At 48.2% G+C, this 20,532-nt stretch overlaps 1 protein-coding gene across 8 annotated transcripts in view; it reads left to right on the top strand.

Annotated features, from left to right (window-relative positions):
• The window catches only part of MPRIP (myosin phosphatase Rho interacting protein), a 153,998-nt gene that overhangs the window by 59,406 nt on the left and 74,060 nt on the right, over positions 1–20,532 (top strand). For all 8 annotated transcript variants that reach the window (XM_081889032.1, XM_081889031.1, XM_081889036.1 and 5 more), the window contains exon 4: positions 16,257–16,408. In XM_081889032.1, the coding sequence (XP_081745158.1) occupies positions 16,257–16,408 (152 nt within the window). The remainder of the gene's footprint in view (positions 1–16,256; positions 16,409–20,532) is intronic.

Genomic DNA, 20,532 nt, shown 5'->3' on the forward strand with positions numbered 1-20,532 from the left:
AGTCTCCCTAGCACCAGTTGGATTTTTACTTTTGCACTGAACTGGAAAACAGATGCTGGGCACCTGCAGAACTGCCTCAGGGTGGCAGGTGCGTTGTAGTAGATTTATTGTCCTAGAATTGTAAAGTTGGAAGGGAGCTGAAAGTTCACCAAGTCCAACCCTTGCAGTTCTTCTTGTTAGGAATATAAGAAGCTGGCACTCCAATATGTGATTAACTCCAATATATGTAACTCCTATATATGATTACAGCAGCGAGATTGTTCCGTGCACAAAGATGGAAAGATACTGCCTTACCCACTGTAGACAAATGGCGGATAAAAACTATTGGACTGATCTGGAGAAAAATAATTACTGGCATTATTAAGGATTGGACTTTTTCATATCAGGATTTGAAGATTGAAAAAATACTAGTTTACAGGAGATAGAATGGTTGGATCTTAATGAGTGAATACTATACCTTGCTGCAAGACAGAGAAGCACAAGGTTTTTTTTAATCTTCAGTCTTTTCTCTCTTTTGCTTTATCTCTCTTTCTTTTTCTTTTCTTCTTTCTGCCTCTCTTCTGTTTTAGATTAAGCAGCTGTTTTTTTTCAGGGTATTATAAAAATATGCTTTTTAATTTATATGAACTTTTATATATCTTTGATAACTATCAATATACCGTATTTTTCGCCCCATAGGGCACACCTAGTTTTTTGGGGGGGAAATAAAGAAAAAAAATTATTCCCCCCCCCCCAGGCGCAGGGCTGGGGCGGGGGAAGCCCGAGCTTCCCCCGACCCCAGCCCCCAGAACAGGCTGTAAACCGCAAGCCGTGGGAGAGCTACGTGACTTCGCGCAGTTCTCCCACGGCTTGCGGAGAGCCGCCGAAGCCCGAAGCCCGGGACGCTGAGCTCAGTGCCCCCCAGGCATCTGGGTGCAGGCAGCTCTCCGCAAGAGGTGGGAGAGCTGTTCAAAGTCGCGCAGCTCTCCCACGGCTTGCGGATAGCTTCCTGAAGCCTGGAGAGCAAGAGGGGTCGGTGCGCACCGATGCCTCTCGCTCTCCAGGCTTCAGCGAAAGCCTGCATTCGCCCCATAGGACGCACACACATTTCCCCTTCATTTTTGGAGGGGAAAATGTGCGTCCTATAGGGTGAAAAATACGGTATATTTACTGGTCTCATCGGGCTACTGGTCCATTTAGCAGTTGCTCTCTAGGGTTGAATCCTAAGCATGGCCTCAGAAACACGGGTGGTGCTGTGGTCTAAAGCACAAAGCCTAGGGCCTGCCAATCAGAAGGTTGGCCGTTCGAATCCCTGCTATGGGGTGAGCTCCTGTTGTTCGGTTCCAGCTCCTGCCCACCTAGCAGTTCGAAAGCATGTCAAAGTGCAATAAATAGGTACCACTCTGTCAGGAAGGGCAACGTGCGCGGCTCTGGTTTCGCCAGAAGTGGCTTAGTCCTGCTGGCCATATGACCCAGAAAAACTGTTTGCGGACAAACGCCGGCTCACTCGGCCAGTAAAGCAAGATGAGTGCCGCAACCCCAGAGTCATCCACGACTGGACCTAACGGTCAGGGGTCCCTTTACCTTTAAGTATGGCCTCTGCCACTGAGTCTCTCAAACCCATCTCCCTTACATCCTTCTCTCTCCCCCACCCCTTCTCCCTTGAATAGTTAGCATGTTTGGTATTTTTCTGTACCATGGTTATGTAAACCTTGCCTAAGGGCCTTGAAACGAAACATTTGTTGGGGGCACTAATCCCATTTGAAAACAGCCGCCTGGGACGTCTCCCTCTAAGGCTCGGAGGAGACACGGCGCTTCCTTTCCCCTATGGGAATATCCAAGCTTTTAATCCTCTTTGTTAGAAGTTTGGACCGTTCCCGTCCTCCCGCCGCAATCTTTTCCTGAGCCAGTGGCATCCTTAAGTCAACATGGCTCCGCTGAACCCCTGCAACATCTCCTAGGGACTGGGCTGAAAGCAGGAACTGGAACCCGCTGCATTCGTCATATTACTAGAAGTGATGAGAAACCCCCTCGCTTCTCCCTGTGCCAGTCTCCAATTTTAAGCACCCAAGTTTTCCTTTCTGCACTTGCATTGGTGGGCTTTAATCCTGACTGGCTCCCGCTGTTTGGAGGATGTAGCTCAGGGGCCAGCAAACTTTTTCAGCAGGGGGCCGGTCCACTGTCCCTCAGACCTTGTGGGGGGCCGGACTATATTTTGGAGTAAAAATGAGCAAATTCCTATGCCCCACAAATAACCTAGAGATGCATTTTAAATAAAAGGACACATTCTACTCATGTAAAAACATGCTGATTCCTGGACCGTGGGCCGGATTTAGAAGGCGATTGGGCCGGATCCGGGCCCCGGGCCTTAGGTTGCCTACCCATGGTCCATAACTTCAATCTCTTGGGGAACGCTGTGGACTCCACTCGCCCAGAATGAGCATTGTATCCTCTTGAGAGAGGAGGGTTGAGTATCTTTTAATTATGAAGATTGCAAGATTTCTGCTCTCGGACCCATCGTAGGGAAGTTTTCCTCCCCGCCCCACATTGTGGGGACCAGGCACACTCTTGAGCAAAACTTATCCCAAGTCTTCCAGAGCAAAATCTGACATCTGTCCCAGATAGCTTGAAGTAACTCTGGTGTGGAGACCCAAGATCATAGGAGACCATGGCTGTTGTGACTAGCTCACCTATATTATTATTAGCTCCACATCAGATACACCCTGGTTCTGGGTTTAAAATGACTGGTGCTAAGTTGGCAAGCAATTTCTGCAGGATTAATGAAAGTTTCCAGCATGAAAGAACTTAGGTTCCCCCTCTCTCTCCTCCAGCAGCCTTTGGAACTGAGTGTGAGAAGATTTTATGGAATTCTTAAAAGTAGGTGAATGGGATGGGAGCCCTACAGGAAGACAAAGGAGCTGAATGGAGTAAGCATAGATTTTGGGAGTCCACAGCTGCGGGCACCAGATGTGGCATTGTGAGAAATGACGCTTTCCGTCGTGTTTATTATTTTTGCAAACTGATTTGGGGCTTTTTGTTTTGTTCAAATTTTAAGGAATCAATAAATTTCCCAGCAATTGCGGTTTGAATGTTCGTTGCGCAATGCATGCTCAAGGCCTCAGATGCCTGGAGTCTAGAAGAACGGAAGAGTCCGCAGGATCAGGCCAGTGGCCAGCCTAGTCCTGCGTCCTGTTCTGACAGTGACCAGCAGGTGGGAAACTCGAGCCCAAAAGCCCTCCTGTGGTTTCCAGTGGCTGTTTTTCGAGCACATTTAAAAGTGTTGGTGCTGACCTTTAAAGCCCTAAGCGGCCTCGGTCCAGTATACCTGAAGGAGTGTCTCCACCCCAATCGTTCAGCCCAGACACTGAGGTCCAACTCCGAGGGCCTTCTGGCGGTTCCCTCCCTGTGAGAAGCAAGTTTACAGGGAACCAGGCAGAGGGCCTGCTTGGTGGTGGCGCCCGCCCTGTGGAACACCCTCCCACCAGATGTCAAGGCAATAAACAACTATTTTACTTTTAAAAGACAACTGAAGGCGGCCCTGTTTAGGGAAGTTTTTAACACTGTATTGTTTTTAATATTCGGTTGGAAGCCGCCCAGAGTGGCTGGCGGAAACCCAGCCAGATGGGCGGGGTATAAATAATAAATTATTATTATTAGAATTATTTCAGAAGCATTGCTGCAAATGAGCATGGAGGCCTGGCCAACTTCCATGGGTAATCTAATGCTCTACGAATCTGTCTCTTTTAGAGCCATCTGGGTTGTTGGCCACCACTGCCTCCTGTTGCAAGGAGTTCCGTAGTTTAACTCTGTGCTGCCACCTTGCGTGGGCCCTGTTGCTCCTTGGAAAAGAAGAATGCTGCAATTTGTATGATTTAAACAGGCCGTGCATTTAACGCAAAGTTTTTTTAAAATCTTTATTAGTTTAAAATACAAAGATACAATGAAGTTAGGTATAACAAAGTTAAATACAGAAATAAATAAAGGGGGGAAAATCACGACGTAAAAACAAAATAAAACAAAATTGAAAAAAACAAGAAAAAACCAAAGATTTATACAACATCATATCTATCAAATAAAAGTTTTTTGCAAGTTTTATTTCATATTTTATTTTACTTCATGTAATGGTTATATGGGGTTGCTCGTGCGTAAGTTGCCGCCACTCCTGGCTAGGTAGCCTGGTTAAACCTTTCCTGGCTGGACAGCCCTTCACTTCGTGGCTGTTCAGTCGCTAGCAGAATCTGTCAGTGGGCGTTTCTTGAACTTCTTCCAGCAAAGAAGTTCTTTGACGCCAAGTCTACGCCTACTTTCCCTGCGCGGAAGTCTTCTGCGCAGGGTGGGTGTGGGTAGCGGAGGACCCGTGCTCTCCCCGCTGGTCTCCAGCGAAGAGTCCTGGAGCCCTCTCTCCGATTCCCCCATCCGCCTCCCTTTATCCCTGGTGTTACGCTGATTTCCTTCCCCAGCCGATGAGTTCCCTCTCTCACTGCTGGGCCCTTCTCCGGCATCGCTTGGGAGCCCTGCCTCCACTTCTGGCTCCGATGTCAGTTCCCTGACACTTCATTTTATAAAGCAGGCCACACACACCCCTGATTCATAGAAGGGACCCTAGGGTCATCTAGTCCAACCCCGTGTGATGCAGGGATCTCAGCTGTAGCATCCAAGACAGGTGACCTCATTCAACCTTTGCTTTAAAGCCTTCAGGGAAGGAGAGTTCACAACTTCTGGGTTAGATAAGGTGGTGCTCTCTGGATAGTGTTGGACTCCAACTCCCATCGGCCCCTGCCAGCGTGCCCATTGGCCAAGGACAATGGGAATTGCAGTCTGTCTACACCATTGGCTTCCTTCATCTTGGCTTGTGGATATTGACTAAGCCGCATCTTGGTTTTTGAGCTCTTACCTGTCATCACCCACTTATTTCTAATAGGGCTGCTTTTATCACTTAAAGCATCTGTTGATGTATTTGTAACCAAGTCGCCTAACCTTTGCATTGGGAATAAAAACAATTGTTCGGAAGAATGGTAATGATAATAAGAAGTACCACATTTCTCTTCTGATTTTCGCTAGACACAAGCTGGCAGGCGAATGCAATAAAGAACGAAATCACCACAAATTTTGAAAACTGAAAATCAAAAAAGCAACCCATAAAAATAGCACAAGTTAATAAAAAAGTGATAATTCATAATCAGATGGGACTTATGTGTGGTCTCAGAATTCCCTTCTGCATGCAAATGGAGAGCAATTACCGGTAACCCTTCTTAGAACTGCGTATAAATTGTGTTGCTTCTAATAAAATCGATCTGCGGTCTTTAATCAAGGCAGCAGATTTTAAATTAGCTAATTAATTACGGTAATCAGTGCTTTTTAAATTAATCGAGCAATTTTAAAAAGAAAAAAATAGGGTTCAAATCTAATTTGTCCCCCCTCACCAGATATTATGGAAACATAGCCCCTGAAAGGACATGTATGTTGTGTTTCTGGTGGCGACAAATTTGTGGCTGGCCAAAAACAGCCAGCCACAACTCTTTTAGACTATTAACGTGGTTAATGGACTAAGTAACGCAACCCTGTTTGCTTGGTTTTTTTAATTTCTTCTTTCCCACCATGAGGTCTAGAATCTTAAAAATACAGTTTGAAAAGACTTTCAGGATATGAAATCCATTCTGCAGTGATCCCTCCTGGAATGCTCCCTGGTTCCCTTCTGTAGTTCATTTTTTAAACTCCTCTTTTTATTCCAGAATACTATTTAAATCAGGCTTCCTCAACCTCGGCCCTCCAGATGTTTTGAGACTACAGTTCCCATCATCCCTAACCACTGGTCCTGCTAGCTAGGGATCATGGGAGTTGTAGGCCAAAAACATCTGGAGGGCCGAGTTTGAGGAAGCCTGATTTAAAACAACGACAAACTTGTTCATCCAGCCTGATCCTTGTAGCTTGTTGCTACAGTCTCTGCAGCTGGTGGCTGATTCTGGAGCGCCGTTTGTCTTGAAGGACTTGCACTAGGGTGTAATTACACAGGACTATGTGAATATTGGGTGTTTTGTTTTGTTTTTGTCACCCCTCCTTTCCACCCTTCCAAAAGAATAGCTTTTGGAGCCTCTTGTGAGTGTACCCAAAGCCATTCTTTGTCCGCCAGCCGGTCCTGGGGGCATCGAGCAAAACGCACAGCGACTTTAATTTTTGCTTTTTTGTTTTTCTTCTTCTAATTGCCTCTGGGTTTTGGTCTTAATTCCATAAGCTGCTTGGTGAAATTAAATGCCGTTCCAGGAGAGTCTGTCTTTGCCGCTCCTGAGACTTGGCTTTTGGGGCTAATTTGGCAAATTGGGACGGTTATGTAAGGCAGGGAACAAAAGCTGTACCTGATATCCTTTTGAAGTCATGGATACTTGTGTTTTTAATGTGGAATGAGAAAATTCCACAGGAACTGGATAGGAGTTCTTCACAGGGTTCTGTCTCTCTTGGCTGAGAACAAATCATTAGGCTTTTCTTTTTTAAATAGAAAACCAAACTACAAGAGGCGCATTATTAATATTTGCAGTAAAATTAGTGCTGCAACAGTCCACAACTTGTAGTTGGTTAGACACTGAGGTCCAGCGCTGAGGCCCTTCTGGCGGTTCCCTCCCTACGAGAAGTGAGGTTACAGGGAACCAGGCAGAGGGCCTTCTCGGTGGTGGCACCTGCCCAGTGGAACGCCCTCCCGTCAGATGTCAAGGAGATAAACAACTATCTGACTTTTAGAAGACATCTGAAGGCAGCCCTGTTTAGGGAAGTTTGTAATGTTTGATGTTTTATCGTGTTTTTAATATTCTGTTGTGGAGCTGCCCAGAGTGGCTGGGGAAACCCAGCCAGATGGGCAGGGTATAAATACAGTGGTACCTCAGGTTACAGGCGCTTCAGGTTACAGACTCCACTAACCCAGAAATAGTACCTCGGGTTAAGAACTTTGCTTCAGGATGAGAACAGAAATCGTGCTCCGGCGGCACAGCAGCAGCAGGAGGCCCCATTAGCTAAAGTGGTGCTTCAGTTTAAGAACAGTTTCAGGTTAAGAACAGACCTCTGGAACGAATTAACTAGAGAACCCAGCCCGGATCCCTTCCAGCAGTACAACTCTATTGTTGTATGAAATGCTTGGTACAACGGCTCTTAGCGTTGGTGGGGATGTGAAAGATGGGGTTGCATTTGTATCCTACTTTTCTCCCCCTCATTGAATCCCCACAACACCCTTTCAAGGTCGTTTGGGCTGAGAGGCAGGGACCAGCTTCCGAGGTCAGCCATTGAGCTTCACGGCTGGGTGGGGATTTGAACCCAGGTCTTCCACGTCCTAACTCCAAACACTCGCTGCACCACAGTGGCTCCAGAGTTCCTTTCAGAGGTTGACTGAAGGAGTATGTAATTGTGGTGTGTTCTGGGATGGGAAGAAAAGACTAAACAAGGCAACAGACCCATGCCCGCTGATGGTAAAGGTAAAGGGACCCCTGACCATTAGGTCAAGCTGTGGCCGACTCTGGGGTTGCGGCGCTCATCTTGCTTTACTGGCCGAGGGAGCCGGCGTACAGCTTCCGGGTCACGTGGCCAGCATGACTAAGCCGCTTCCGGCGAACCAGAGCAGCACACGGAAACGCCGTTTACCTTCCCGCTGGAGTGGTACCTATTAATCTACTTGCACTTTGACATGCTTTCAAATTGCTAGGTTGGCAGGAGCAGGGACCGAGCAACGGGAGCTCACCCCACCGCGGGGATTTGAACCGCTGACCTTCTGATTGGCAAGTCCTAGGCTCGGTGGTTTAACCCACAGCGCCACCCGTGTCCCTCCTCTGATGATAGATGGCAGAAATAAGGCCACAGGAATTCTCGCTTCTCTCACACACTTTGGTTAGTCTTTGGTGCACGCCTGAGCCCTCGAAGGAAAACGGCAGCAACACACAGCTTGACACACACAGATAAATATGTATATATATATGTATGTATATATATATATTTTAAGAACGCCAACTTGTTTGTCTGGAAGCAGTTCTTACTTGCTCCCAGCCGAGTGTGTAATTTGCAAACCTGAAGTGCAAGTTTTGAGGGACAGGTAAGGCAGAGGAGTAGCATAGAGGCTCCCTCCAGGGGAACCCTAATGGATGGGACAGGACTTGGGGGAGCATAAGGACTCCCCCAGGGGGAAATCCGGGGAGGGGGTAAAAATCTCAGGGCGTGGGGGACTGGCGCACTCTTGTCGCCCGATGTGACTATTATCTGTCCAGGATTTCTAAGCTGTAATAAAGGCTTGTCCTGCCTTAGGGAAGGGCCATAGCTCAGTCATAGAACATCTGGATAGCTCAGTTGGTTAGAGCGTAGTGATGATAACGCCAAGGTTGCAGGTTCGATACCTGCATGGGACAACTACATATTTCTGCATTGCAGGGAGTTGGAATAGATGATTGTCGGAGTCCCTTCCAACGCTACAGTACTGTGATTCCCATTATCCGTCTCCCTTAATTGACAGAAAATTCTGGATAGATAGAAAACGGAATAACTTTGATTCCTATGATCTCCTTTGAATACAGAAGGGCTCAGGTTCTCTCCAGGTAGAATCATAGACTTATTTGAACAATGGGAAGGGACCCCAGGGTCATCTAGTCCAACCCCCTACAATGCAGGAATCTTTAACCCAACGTGGGGCTCAAACCCACGGCCCTGAGATGTAAGAGTCTCATGCTCTACCGACTGAGCTCTCCCATATAGAGCAAGGAAAGAACCCTTCCTGAAAGCCTGGATGGCTGCTGCCAGTCCGTGCAGACAGTATGGAGGCAGATGGGCCAGTAGGCAGACGAGGGTCCCTATAAGCCAGTTGTCCTGGGTACCACATCTCTGTGTGTCGCCAGAACGTTGGCACGTGGTGGTCAGCGCACAGGGCAGGTTGCTCTGTTTTTAGGATCAGATTTCGGACGTTCCTTTCACCGGAAGCTCTCTAGATCTCTGGTGCTTTTCCCCAGTCCTACTGCCAGGAAAACGCTTTAAAGGGTGGTCTTGGAATTTGCTTGCAAAGATTTGCTGCAGCAAGTGGGTGTTTCTTTCCCTTCGTTGCAAAGGGACGGTTTTGATAAGAAAACTCTGATTGTGGGCAATTTCCTGCTTTATCCAACTTTATGGATAACATTTTATGGCTGCTTTATGCGACTGCAGCCTCTGTCTTAAGGTTGCTACAGAGAGAGGTTAAGCTCACCTCCCATCTCCCAAGGGGGGGGGATATTTGGGAGAGGTCCCAGGATATCAGGTTCAGCTGAAAAATGCAGCCTTCTCTGTGTTGTTTGTAGGTAAATAGATGGATGTTACTGGGAACAGAAGGATCAGTCTTATTGCCAGTCTGCGTCAGTTTTACGTGTGTTCACAAGTCTGTTATGTCCTGTTTCCCCATCAATCTGCAGATCTTTTTTTTGAAAATCCTTGCAAAAATATGCATTCAATCTCTTAATTTCTCAATATATGCATCTCTGGACACATCTGTCCCCAAATAGGCAACTTTTCACTCGTTTTGAGCAGAGAAGTGCATGGCAAAAATTCGGAGAAGTTCAAAATCCAAAGGATAATTGCATTCTGATCCGTGTCCGTAACCCAGGAGAGGTGCAAATGGGGGCAGTTTGCTTAAAATGATGGACTGAACAAAATTCCCCTCCTTCCCTCTCTAGTCACTCCTCTGTCGCTGCTGACAGCATTTGTCACTCCCTAGCAAGTGCTTAGGCCTCCCTATTCAGAGCATAAGAAGATCCATGCAGGATCAAACCAGAATTCCACCAGATCTAGCATCCTACTTTCCACAGTGGTCAGTCTTTGCCAGCAGGGTGTGGAAACAGCCACCCACCTTCTGCCAATATTTGCCTCTCCCCCCAGACGGCTCCCGGACGCCTCCATTTTGGAATGTTTCGGCTCCTGAATGCCGAAAACTCAGAAGTGAATGCTCTGGTTTTCAAACATTTTTCGGAAGCCGAACAACCGACACGACCTCCACTTGAGTGCCGGGAACTCCTGCAACCAGTCGGAAGCCGTGTCTCAGCTGCCAAACATTTTGGAAGCCGAATGGGCTTCTGGAACGGATTACGTTTGACAATCGAGGTCTGACTGTAATTGCCATTAATAACCTTGTTGTCTATGCATTTCTCTAATTAATGACAACTGAGAGCAGGCCTTCAGTATACATTTAAAGCACACGGCCTCACAAAGAATTGGGACAGGCTGTGGTGGATTGAACGGCCGAGAAAAATAGTGGGTCCAATGGTTAATGAGGCGGTTTCTGAGTATTCTGTAAAGCAGCGGTTCTCAACCCGTGGGTTCCCAGATGTTGTTGGACTACAACTCCCATCATCCCTGAGCTCTGGGCTTGCTAGCTAGGGGTGATGGGAGTTGTAGTTCAACAACATCTGGGGACCCACAGGTTGAGAACCGCTGCTGTAGAGGGAAGTAAGGGGCAGATGGGGCTCGGTCACCTGGGAAGGTAGCTCATCTAGGAGAGGAAGACCTGAACTGACACTGCCCTGTGGAATATCTGAGGGAGAAGAAAAGGCTCAGGAATAAACCCTACACAAATCTGGAGTGAAGTTCCGAAGATGGTTGGGTGGCACCTTGTACGCCTCCTCCTGCGGCCAAGCTGGTGCCAAACGTCTTGCTCTGCTTTCCTTTGGACCCCATCAGAGAGGCCGAGAAGGGGGTCTTGTTGTCTGGGCAGCCTAGGACCTCCAGACACACCGCCCAGGCTGGCACCCTGGGGTGGTCACTTCGGTGCTTGTTACGCAGCAAAAACAATGCGGGAAGCAGCAGTTGCGAGCTACCGATTTCTGCAGCCACTGCAGGCGCTGTGATTCTTCAGTGGTTTGACGACTTCACCCCTGGAGGAGCACTCCATTGTCTCTCAAGGCAGACGGGTGCCAGCAATTGTAGTTTCTGGAATCAAAGTTGCTGGAAGTGGTGTTGCTCTGTGAACGGGGGAAACTGCCGTCCTCCAGGATTCTTTGCGCTTGAAATGTGTGTTGTCCATGCTTTAAATGCAGCGTGCAGATCTGCCCGGATCCGTGAAACTGCTTCCATCTTCCTTTGTGTTGATGATTTCCCCGAGGTTAATTATTTGTTAACCTTCTGGTAGCTGGACTTGTGTTTGTGTGTTGCAGCTGTATCTGGAAAGGAGTGGAGCAGGCCCGTGGCAGAGGTTTGCTGGGGGTGAATCGCGGCTGCGAAGCACGATTACAGCTGCATGCGAGAATTCCCCATATAAGGTCAAAACAGCCTTGGAAAAATAAAAGCTTGTTTGATTCCATCAGCCCAGGGGAAAGAGAGGGGCGGGGGCTACTTCACACATGGCTCTTTTCTCCCTCACATTATTATCCTTCTGGCTGATTTCCCCACAACCGAGAAGACAGAAGCCACCTGGAATAAAAGAGACCTGCCCCATCTCCCGGCTCCCCGTATTTAAACTTACAAGCCTCCCCACACACCCATTTGCAGCGTGGCTGTATGCAAATACTGCAAGCAGGCGTTTTAGGGGGGTTTTGTGGGGCAGGGGCGTTTTAAATATGGAGGGTGCCCAGACCCTTTATCCCAGGTGGCATCCATCTTTGGGGGCCAGAATGACAATTCCCTGGTTTATTTATTTTGGGGGGCATTTTGTACCTGGCTGTTGGCCACTTGTGACCAAGTGAAGATGCCCGGGCGCCATCAGACATCTCCACCATCTGGAGGTGCATTCCTGGGGAACCTTGGATCTGGACCGCTTTCACACACTAGCAGCACATCCTGTAGAATTCCATCCCTTATATTTTATCTGTGCAATCAGAACAAATTTCAGGAAGCCAAAATACGACTGGTGTCAAAATGGCGACTAAACATTCTGTTTTGGCGACTTCAACCCTGGTTTAAGGAGCCATTTGGCACCTAGCTTATATATGTGAGTTTCCATCAGCGGCTGCAAGTAGTTAATGAAGTCAGATGCTTCTGGAAGCACCTGTGAAAGAGGTTCCCTGCTGCACCCCTGTGAGTCTATGGCCATTGTGATCGGATTGATCAGTTATCCCGACTTTGTATTACCCTTGCCTTGTGAGACGACTGCCCTGGTTGGCCAATGCTTGCACACTTCTTTGGGATGTGAGGGGTTAGGGTTAGCCTCTCGCAAAGGGTCTTGGGGATGCAGGTGGTGCTGTGGTCTAAACCACAGAGCCTAGGACTTGCCGATCAGAAGGTCAGCGGTTTGAATCCCTATGATGAGGTGAGCTCCCGTTGCTCGGTCCCTGCTCCTGCCAACCTAGCAGTTCGAAAGCATGTCAAAGTGCAAGTAGATAAATAGATACCACTCTGGTGGGAAGGTAAATGGCGTTTCCATGAGCTGCTCTGGTTCACCAGAAGCGGTTTAGTCTTGCTGGCCACATGACCCGGAAGCTGTACGCTGGTTCCCTCAGCCAGTAAAGCAAGATGAGCGCCGCAACCCCAGACTCAGCCATGACTGGACCTAATGGTCAGGGGTCCCTTTACCTTTATTCCCTTCACAGAATGGTTGAACAAACGTTTCTTCTTCCCAGCGAACTCTGGGAACTGTAGCACTGTGAGGAGACACTTCTCTGCACCCTTAACAGACTGCAGTTCCCAGAATGCTTAGATGAGTGGAACCCACGAGTATTAAAAGTGGTTTGAGAGCGCTTTATGTGATGTAGATGTGGTGTAAACTGCCTCGAAGGCTTCCGAGGGCAGGGTGAAAATACAAGGATGCTGAGCAAGTTTGGGCATCCGACAGGGTTAAGTCCTCCTGGCTCTCTTTACGCTTGAGATCCGCCTGCTTCTCAGTCTACCTCTTTGCTCCCGGCTGGTCCGATTGGCTGTTTAGACTTGCTGTCTGCCTTGAGTAAACTTTACGCCTCTTTTAAAAAATGTCCCCTGGCTGAACTTGCCATCCCAGTCCATGAAATGCTGGGAAGACAGACTCTCTCTCCCTCCCCGGCCAAAAAACCCTCCCCAGATTCTGCTGCTACTTCAATTTCCACCCCATTTCACGGCTGTGTGTCCAGGTGGCTGTTCCACTTTGCAAGGAGTTGTCCATTCTGATGGTGGCTCCGCAGCTCCTGGGGAGACTGGTGTAGTGGTCAGAGTGTGAGGCTAGGACCCGGGAGAGCAGGGTTCGAATCCTCCCACTCGGTTCACTGGGTGACCTGGGAAGCCAATTCTATATATCTCAGTATTGGACTGCATGCAATAATCCTATAAGGGAGACCATTATTGATCTGGTTTGGGAAAACTGGTTTATTCCTAGCTTACCATTTTCAAATGCATCCACCTTGAAGTTAGACCCATCCTGTTCCCGCATTGATTTGTGATTTTTCAGAAAAATCTGCTTGAATATTTGCATCCAAATGCACATTCTAAGCCTATTTTGATATATTATTTGGCCTGTGAACTGGGTTTAGATACCCCAGAAGCATGGGGGAAAGGTGGATAGCTTAAATTTCAATCTGCATGTTGATCTAGGAGGGTGAGGTTCAGGCGAGCACATCCTATTAATTTCCCAAGATCAAATTCCTCCGACATCACTGATACGATTATCCCCAAAATTCAGAAAGTTTGCCCTTGTAGATTTAGATGGTGGTATGTACCAGGGAACCTCTGCGTAGGTTTGTGGCCAGGGCAAGGTTTGAATTATCCTAGCTCACTTGGTAGAGCATGAGATTCTTAATTTCAGGGTCGTGGGTTCGAGTCTTGCTTTGGGCAAAAGATTCCTGCATTGCAAGGGGTGGGACTAGATGACCCCCGGGGTCCCTTCCAACTCTACAGTTCTAAGAATTAGCTGCGGCACACCATAGACCTCGAAACAGCCCAGCTCGCTCGTGTTTAAAAAGCACAGCAAATTCTCTGCAATTTTGGTTGCTCCAGGCATGCCTTCTACAGTGGTACCTGTCAAGAAACCATTAACCTCTTGCACCAGCAAGCGCCTGGCTGTGGGAGGCCCAGCTGTGTGGGGCGAGAGCAGCGTCGCTGCCACCATTTCCTCTCCTCCTCCTCCTCCTCCTCCTTCACTTTCCCGCCTGGCATCCTTTCCAAGTCTTCTGAAAAGCTTACTGATGATTTATACTGGTAGAAAACGCTTGTGTGTGCCTGCCTGGCTTGTCTGCCACGCTGCTCACCAAGGTTTTTCAACTTGGCAAGACAAGGCGGGCCGTTGGGGGCCGTTCTTTGCGCATGTAAACACAAATTGGCCATTCCCCGGGGCAGGGGGGGGGATCCTGCTGCAGGCTCCTTCTCCCTCCCACGATGCTTTGCCAGTGTGCCTTTGCTGGCATGTTGTAAATCAGGGGTCCCCAAACTAAGGCCGGCGGGCCGGATAAGGCCCGAGGGACTTGTTTATCTGATCCGTGGCAACACCCGCCGCCTGCTCCTACCGGCGCTGCGCTGCGCGGCTGCCCACTTCCAGGTCGGAGGAGCACCGGAAATACCGTATTTTTCGCTCTATAACACGCACCAGACCATAACACGCATGTAGTTTTTAGAGGAGGAGAACAAGAAAAAAAATATTCTAAATGAAATAGTGGATATATGATTTTTGTGGTTCATGCTGTGGCCACAGACATGTGATCTGACAGTGAGTTTGGAGTAGCCCAATGCAAAAATCCTGAGGATCCATGTGGATCTATGCTTTGTAACCACAGAGGAGGGAAGGAAGGGGAACCATGGATCCTCTGCTCATGACTGAAGCAGATCCCCCCCGCCACCCGCAGGCATTCGCTCCATAACACACACAGACATTTCCCCTTACTTTCTAGGAGGAAAAAAGTGAGTGTTATGGTGCAAAAAATACGGTAGCTTCCGGGGGGGGGGGGAATGGGGAATAGTGTTGTATGACTGGTCGTGGACCTGTGCAGAGGGGCCATTTTTGTCAAGGGCTAACATAATCCTAGCATGTGGACAGTGGCCTATCTGGTTGAAAGAAAATGATTGTTTGTGTGAATTGCTCATATTCCACAACCTCTGTTCGTAGTAAACAGAAACATTACGGCCCATTTTGGTGTACCGTTAGGCAGGTGTGAGGGCAGCGTCTTGGGCGGCAGGAGAAGCCCCTCTGACTGGACTTTCCTGTTTCAGCAGGAGATGCCACACAATCTGTCCTGCGCCCACACACAATGCGTGCCCAGGAGGACGCAATCCCCATTGCCAGCCTTGAGATGGCAGATGCTGTGGGTGGCGGATGGAGAATCTTGTCCTTTGCCTTGGGCAGCAAAATACCTTGAGCTGCCCCTGAGATTGGCCTTTGGTTTAAAAAACATGGTGATTTCGGGTAGGGTGAGGGAAGGAGCAAAAATCAACAGTGAGTGTGTTTTGGAAAGAAAAGGCAACCCAGAATAATTTGTTTGGCAGGTGTATATAGCAATGCACTGAGATGACTATGTTGGCTAATAATAACCTTTTTTTCAGACTTCAAACCCAGATATCGCATATTCATTTTCCTTTTTGCACAAAAAGTCCATAAGGGGTTCCCTTGTTAATAAAGGGCAGTGATGATTTTTCTATAACTAAACACGTCAACTTTGCCGTCTCAGCCAAATCCATTAATTTCCGTCACCATTCTCCTGTAGTAGGTAATGGCAAACTCTTCCATCTTTGTGCATATAACAATCTTACCGCTGTGATAATATACAGTGGTACCTTGGTTTACAAACTTAATCCGTTCCGGAAGTCCATTCTTAAACCAAGGCGTCCTTTCCCATAGCAGCGGGGGACTCAATTTACAAATGGAACACACTCAACAGTAAGTGAAACATGTTCTGCTTCGAAGGCAAAGTTCACAAACCAAAACACCTACTTCCGGGTTTGCAGCGTTCTTAATCCAAGTTGTTCATAAACTAAGCTGTTCTTAAACCAAGGTACCACTGTATTTCAATATACGATCCCAGGAACTGTTTAGTTCTTTAAGGACGCTGGGGGTTGTTTGGAGACACCTATTTAAATGCCCTTTAAAAATATGTTGGGGGGATTAATGGGTTGTTCTTGTTTTTATTATGTATTTTAAGTTTATATATTGTGATTTTGTCTTGGCAACTGCCCTGAGATCTGCGTTCCAAATTTAATATATATATATAAAAAGAGAAAACAGAAAATAAACTACAGCTCCCATCAGCTCCAACCGGCAATGTTACACTGATGGGAATTGTAGTCCAGAATGTCCGGGAGGAGACCTGGGTGGCAAAGGCTGCAGTACAGGAAAACACTGAACATTTGAAACATGCTCTCGTCCTTCCTCTTTATAACTTCCCTGCTTCCATTCTCCCTTCTAGCCAACCACCCTGCCCCAGGGCACCATCAACATGAACCAGTGTACGGATGTCGTGGACGGGGAAAGCCGGACCGGGCAGAAGTTCTCCCTCTGCATATTGACGCCTGAGAAGGAACACTTCATCCGAGCGGAGAACAAGGAGATCATCAGCGGGTGAGTTGGCAGCAGCGTGTTCTCGGAAGAGGGGCAGCGGCAGAGAAGGCAGGAATCGAGAGAGGCCACGGCCTGCAGCAAAATTCTCATTTCGCTGCTGGAGCAAGAGGCTCAGGGGGTTCAAGGAGGGGCCGTTTCTGCACCCTGTGCTGCTGAGCGCCCTTTGTGGTGTGCTGGGGACCCCCACATTTTGACTCTCGCATCCTTGGTTTGTTCCAGGTGGCTTGTGGGCTTGTGTGGATGTTTGGGCGATGTCGCCCTCTTCAGGCAAAGGAGGGGATAAGAATGTGCAACGTTGGCCTCTGCGATTGGCTGTCAGTCTGAAGCCTCTGGATTGGCTGGGCCTTGCGCAAATATTGGGAGCTTGGCCTCTTGCCCTTGGCTAGTCAACAGCTAACACCCTAGTCACCCCTCCACCCCAAGTCTTTCCAAATGTCGTTGAACCCAGAAAATCATATATTTGTATCAGGGGGTGGAATTGCACGCCAATTCCATACCAATGTGAGACATTGTATGAAGATATATTTCAAAGAAGCATCACTCCTATTACAGCTCCAGCAGCTGGGTAGCCCTTTCCTGAACAAACATAAATTATATAAGTTTTTGTTGTATGAGTCTTAGCCTAAGGTCCAGAGACACGCTTGTTATAGACCTTAGCAGTTTCCTGTTGCTTGGTCAATATTGACTTAAGGTTGCCAAAGTCTGGGTGCCAGCACTTAGAAGGCCCTGTTCCACACACACACTGGCTTGACCATGGCCTCCACCTGCTGTTCAAAAGTCCCAGGAGTTTTGCAGGGAGTCGTTTGCTCCTGGGAATGTCGTACACAAGCCAGTCTTATTGCAGTTCCGGCACTCTCTCTCCTCGGCCTTTTCTGGTTCTGACTTGGTCTCTGTTCCCCTGCTGTCCCCTCTCCCTGTGTACACAGCTGCTCTTCCTCTCCTTCCCAAGGAGGACTGACCTTTGGAAGGAAATTAAAATGAAATATTCCTCCTCCTCCTCCTCCGTTCCCTGCAGCCTACTTCCCGGGGGCCCCAATTTGGCAGACGCTAAACGGTTAGGCGTCTGAATAGGGAGATCGCCCTTCGAGGCACAAATCCACCCGTCTGCCTAGACCAGGCTTAGGCAAACTCAGTCCTCCAGATGTTTTGGGACTACAATTCCCATCATCCCTGACCACTGGTCCTGTTAGCTAGGGATGATGGGAGTTGTAGTCCCAAAACATCTGGAGGGCCGAGTTTGCCTATGCCTGGCCTAGGCCTAAAATCTCAGCCTAGAATCATAGAATCATAGAGTTGGAAGAGACCACAAGGGCCATCGAGTCCAACCCCCTGCCAAGCAGGAAACACCATCAGAGCACTCCTGACATATGGTTGTCAAGCCTCTGCTTAAAGACCTCCAAAGAAGGAGACTCCACCACACTCCTTGGCAGCAAATTCCACTGTCAAACAGCTCTTACTGTCAGGAAGTTCTTCCTAATGTTTAGGTGGAATCTTCTTTCTTGTAGTTTGGATCCATTGCTCCGTGTCCGCTTCTCTGGAGCAGCAGAAAACAACCTTTCTCCCTCCTCTATGTGACATCCTTTTATATATTTGAACATGGCTATCATATCACCCCTTAACCTCCTCTTCTCCAGGCTAAACATGCCCAGCTCCCTTAGCCGTTCCTCATAAGGCATCGTTTCCAGGCCTTTGACCATTTTGGTTGCCCTCCTTTGGACACGTTCCAGTTTGTCAGTGTCCTTCTTGAACTGTGGTGCCCAGAACTGGACACAGTACTCCAGGTGAGGTCTTCCTCCAGAGCAGTTTCTTCGCCCAAATTCTGAGCAGTGAAGCACACTTCCTTTTTCTGAGTTGGTAATGTGCTCCTGAAAGGATATACTTCCAGAGGCAGTTAAATGATCTACTTTCAGAGGCAGTTAAATTCCTTTTGCAGATGTTCCTAAAGTTTACGTTCTTACGAAGGCCCTGGGTTAGCCTGCTTTTAAAATCAAGGTGCGTGTGGATCACTGAGGACTAGGATCATTCCCCGTCCCAAGCCCATAGCAGGCTAGAATCCTTATGCAAAGATGTCTTGAGCTCAGCAGGTCTGCATGGAGCGGAAGTGGCAAACCTGAATTGCCCTGAGCTGCAGCCGGCTAGCCTCTTTCGTTCTATTTTTTTGCCTCTTAAACCTGCAAATCCTGAAATAGGTATTAAAACAAAGGGGGGGGGAAGATTGAAATGAGCACAACAGACAGGGAGAGGCAGAATCCAGGCTGCGGAATTGGACCTGACCTGTTGAGCAGGTTTTGCTTGTTTCCTGCTTCTCCCTGTCACAGCTGTCCTGCCCAAGTCGGGCTTGATCTGCGGGCTTGATCTGCGGGAATTAATTGTTCCCTGAATTTCTTGCCCGTCTCTCTCGCTGGGGCCAGAGTGCTCCAGCCTCCTGCAACCCCTTTCTTGGAGAAATGCTTCGTGCCCAAAGAAATGTTCGGACTATGTACAATTCACGGTGGGACGGACCTGTACGGTTCTGTCAAAACTGGGGTTAACTGGGGCAAATTGGCCGGCCACTTGACCTTAGAAACCGAACTGGCGTCAGTTTTGTTCCTTTGAGGAGTTATCCGTCACAGAGCTCCTTCGGCTGAGTCACAGCGAGATTTTTATGTGCTTTATGGACTGCTTTTAAGCTATTTAAAGCGTGCTGGAATGCTGCCAGAGCAGAGGGCAAATTGGCCACATCCACACAACACATTTAAAGCACTATCATACCACTTTCGGCAGAATTCTGGGAGCCGCAGCCTGTTAAGGTGCTGAGAGTTCTTAAGAGGTTCCCTGTACACAACTACAACTCCCAGCATTCCCTGGGAAGAAGGATTGATGATTAACACAGTCTGATAATTGAAGCTCTGTGAGGGGAACAGGGGCCTCTTTGCCTCTTTAACAAACTACAGTTCCCAGGATTCTTTGGGGGAAGCCAGGACTCGAATGCTTTGCATGAACCTCGCCGATTCTTGGAATTCTGCTGTTAAGAGAAGGAGCCCAGAGCAAAGTCTGTGGTCCTATACAATGTTAGACACTCAGATATATAAGCTCATCGCCAAAGGGCAGCTTAAGTCTGGGATATGTTTGCCACAGTGGTACCTCTAGGCATGGATTGCCAGCTGAAATTGTCTGAAACTGGTCTCGCGATCTGAGCGCTGTGCCGGTTTCAGGCCATTTATCAATATATCGCCCATCTCTAGTGTCAGGATCAGTATCCGGCACATCCAGAAACCCTGGAGTCAGTGTTGACAGTACTGAGTTAGATGGACCCAGTGGTTTCACTCTGTCTAAGTCGACTTTCTGTTGACCCTGGGAAGGGAGGCAGAGAGCAGTTGCTCAGGGGCTGTTGGCGCAATTCAAAGCGTCGGTGCTGACCTTTAAAGCCCTAAAGGCTTCAGCCCAGTATACCAATGGGAGCGTCTCCACCCCCATTGTTCAGCCTGGACACTGAGGTCCAGCTCCGAGGGCTTTCTTGTGGTTCCCTCCCTGCGAGAAGTGAGGTTGCAGGGAACCAGGCAAAGGGCCTTCTCAGTAGTGGCACCCACCCTCCTATCAGATGTCAAGGAAATAAACAACTATCTGACTTTTAGAAGACATCTGAAGGCAGCCCTGTTTAGGGAAGGTTTTTAATATTTGATGTTTTTAATCTGTTTTTAATCTGTTGGGAGCCACCCAAAGTGGCTGGGGAAACCCAGCCGGATGGGTGGCATGTTAATAATAATAATAATAATAATAATAATAATAATATGATGTTATAAAATCGCTGGATTTCCAACAGCATGAGTTCTGAGATCAGGCTGCTTCTGTCGTGCTGCTCATGTGAAATTCTCCCCCCGCCCTCCATTGAGGTTGGAGTGGGTTCCTGTTTGGCAAAACGACGTCCATCTGTCTTAGTTTTGCGGCTGCTGGCTTGGGGGTGGGGGTGGTGTGGGAATTCGGGGTGGTTATTATTACGATTATACGCTGTCTTCTCTTCCCTTGTTGCCTCTTGAGAAGCTTGTGCCTGGGAGCTTGTGCAGTTCAGAGTCACTAGAGAGAGAGAGGCAGGCTTTTATTTTCACGGTGTTGAATAAACTCCTGAAAAGTAGCAGCGTAGCCCT

This window comes from Podarcis melisellensis (genome assembly GCF_964234715.1).
Source record: "Podarcis melisellensis genome assembly, chromosome: 14".
Taxonomy (NCBI): domain Eukaryota; kingdom Metazoa; phylum Chordata; class Lepidosauria; order Squamata; family Lacertidae; genus Podarcis; species Podarcis melisellensis.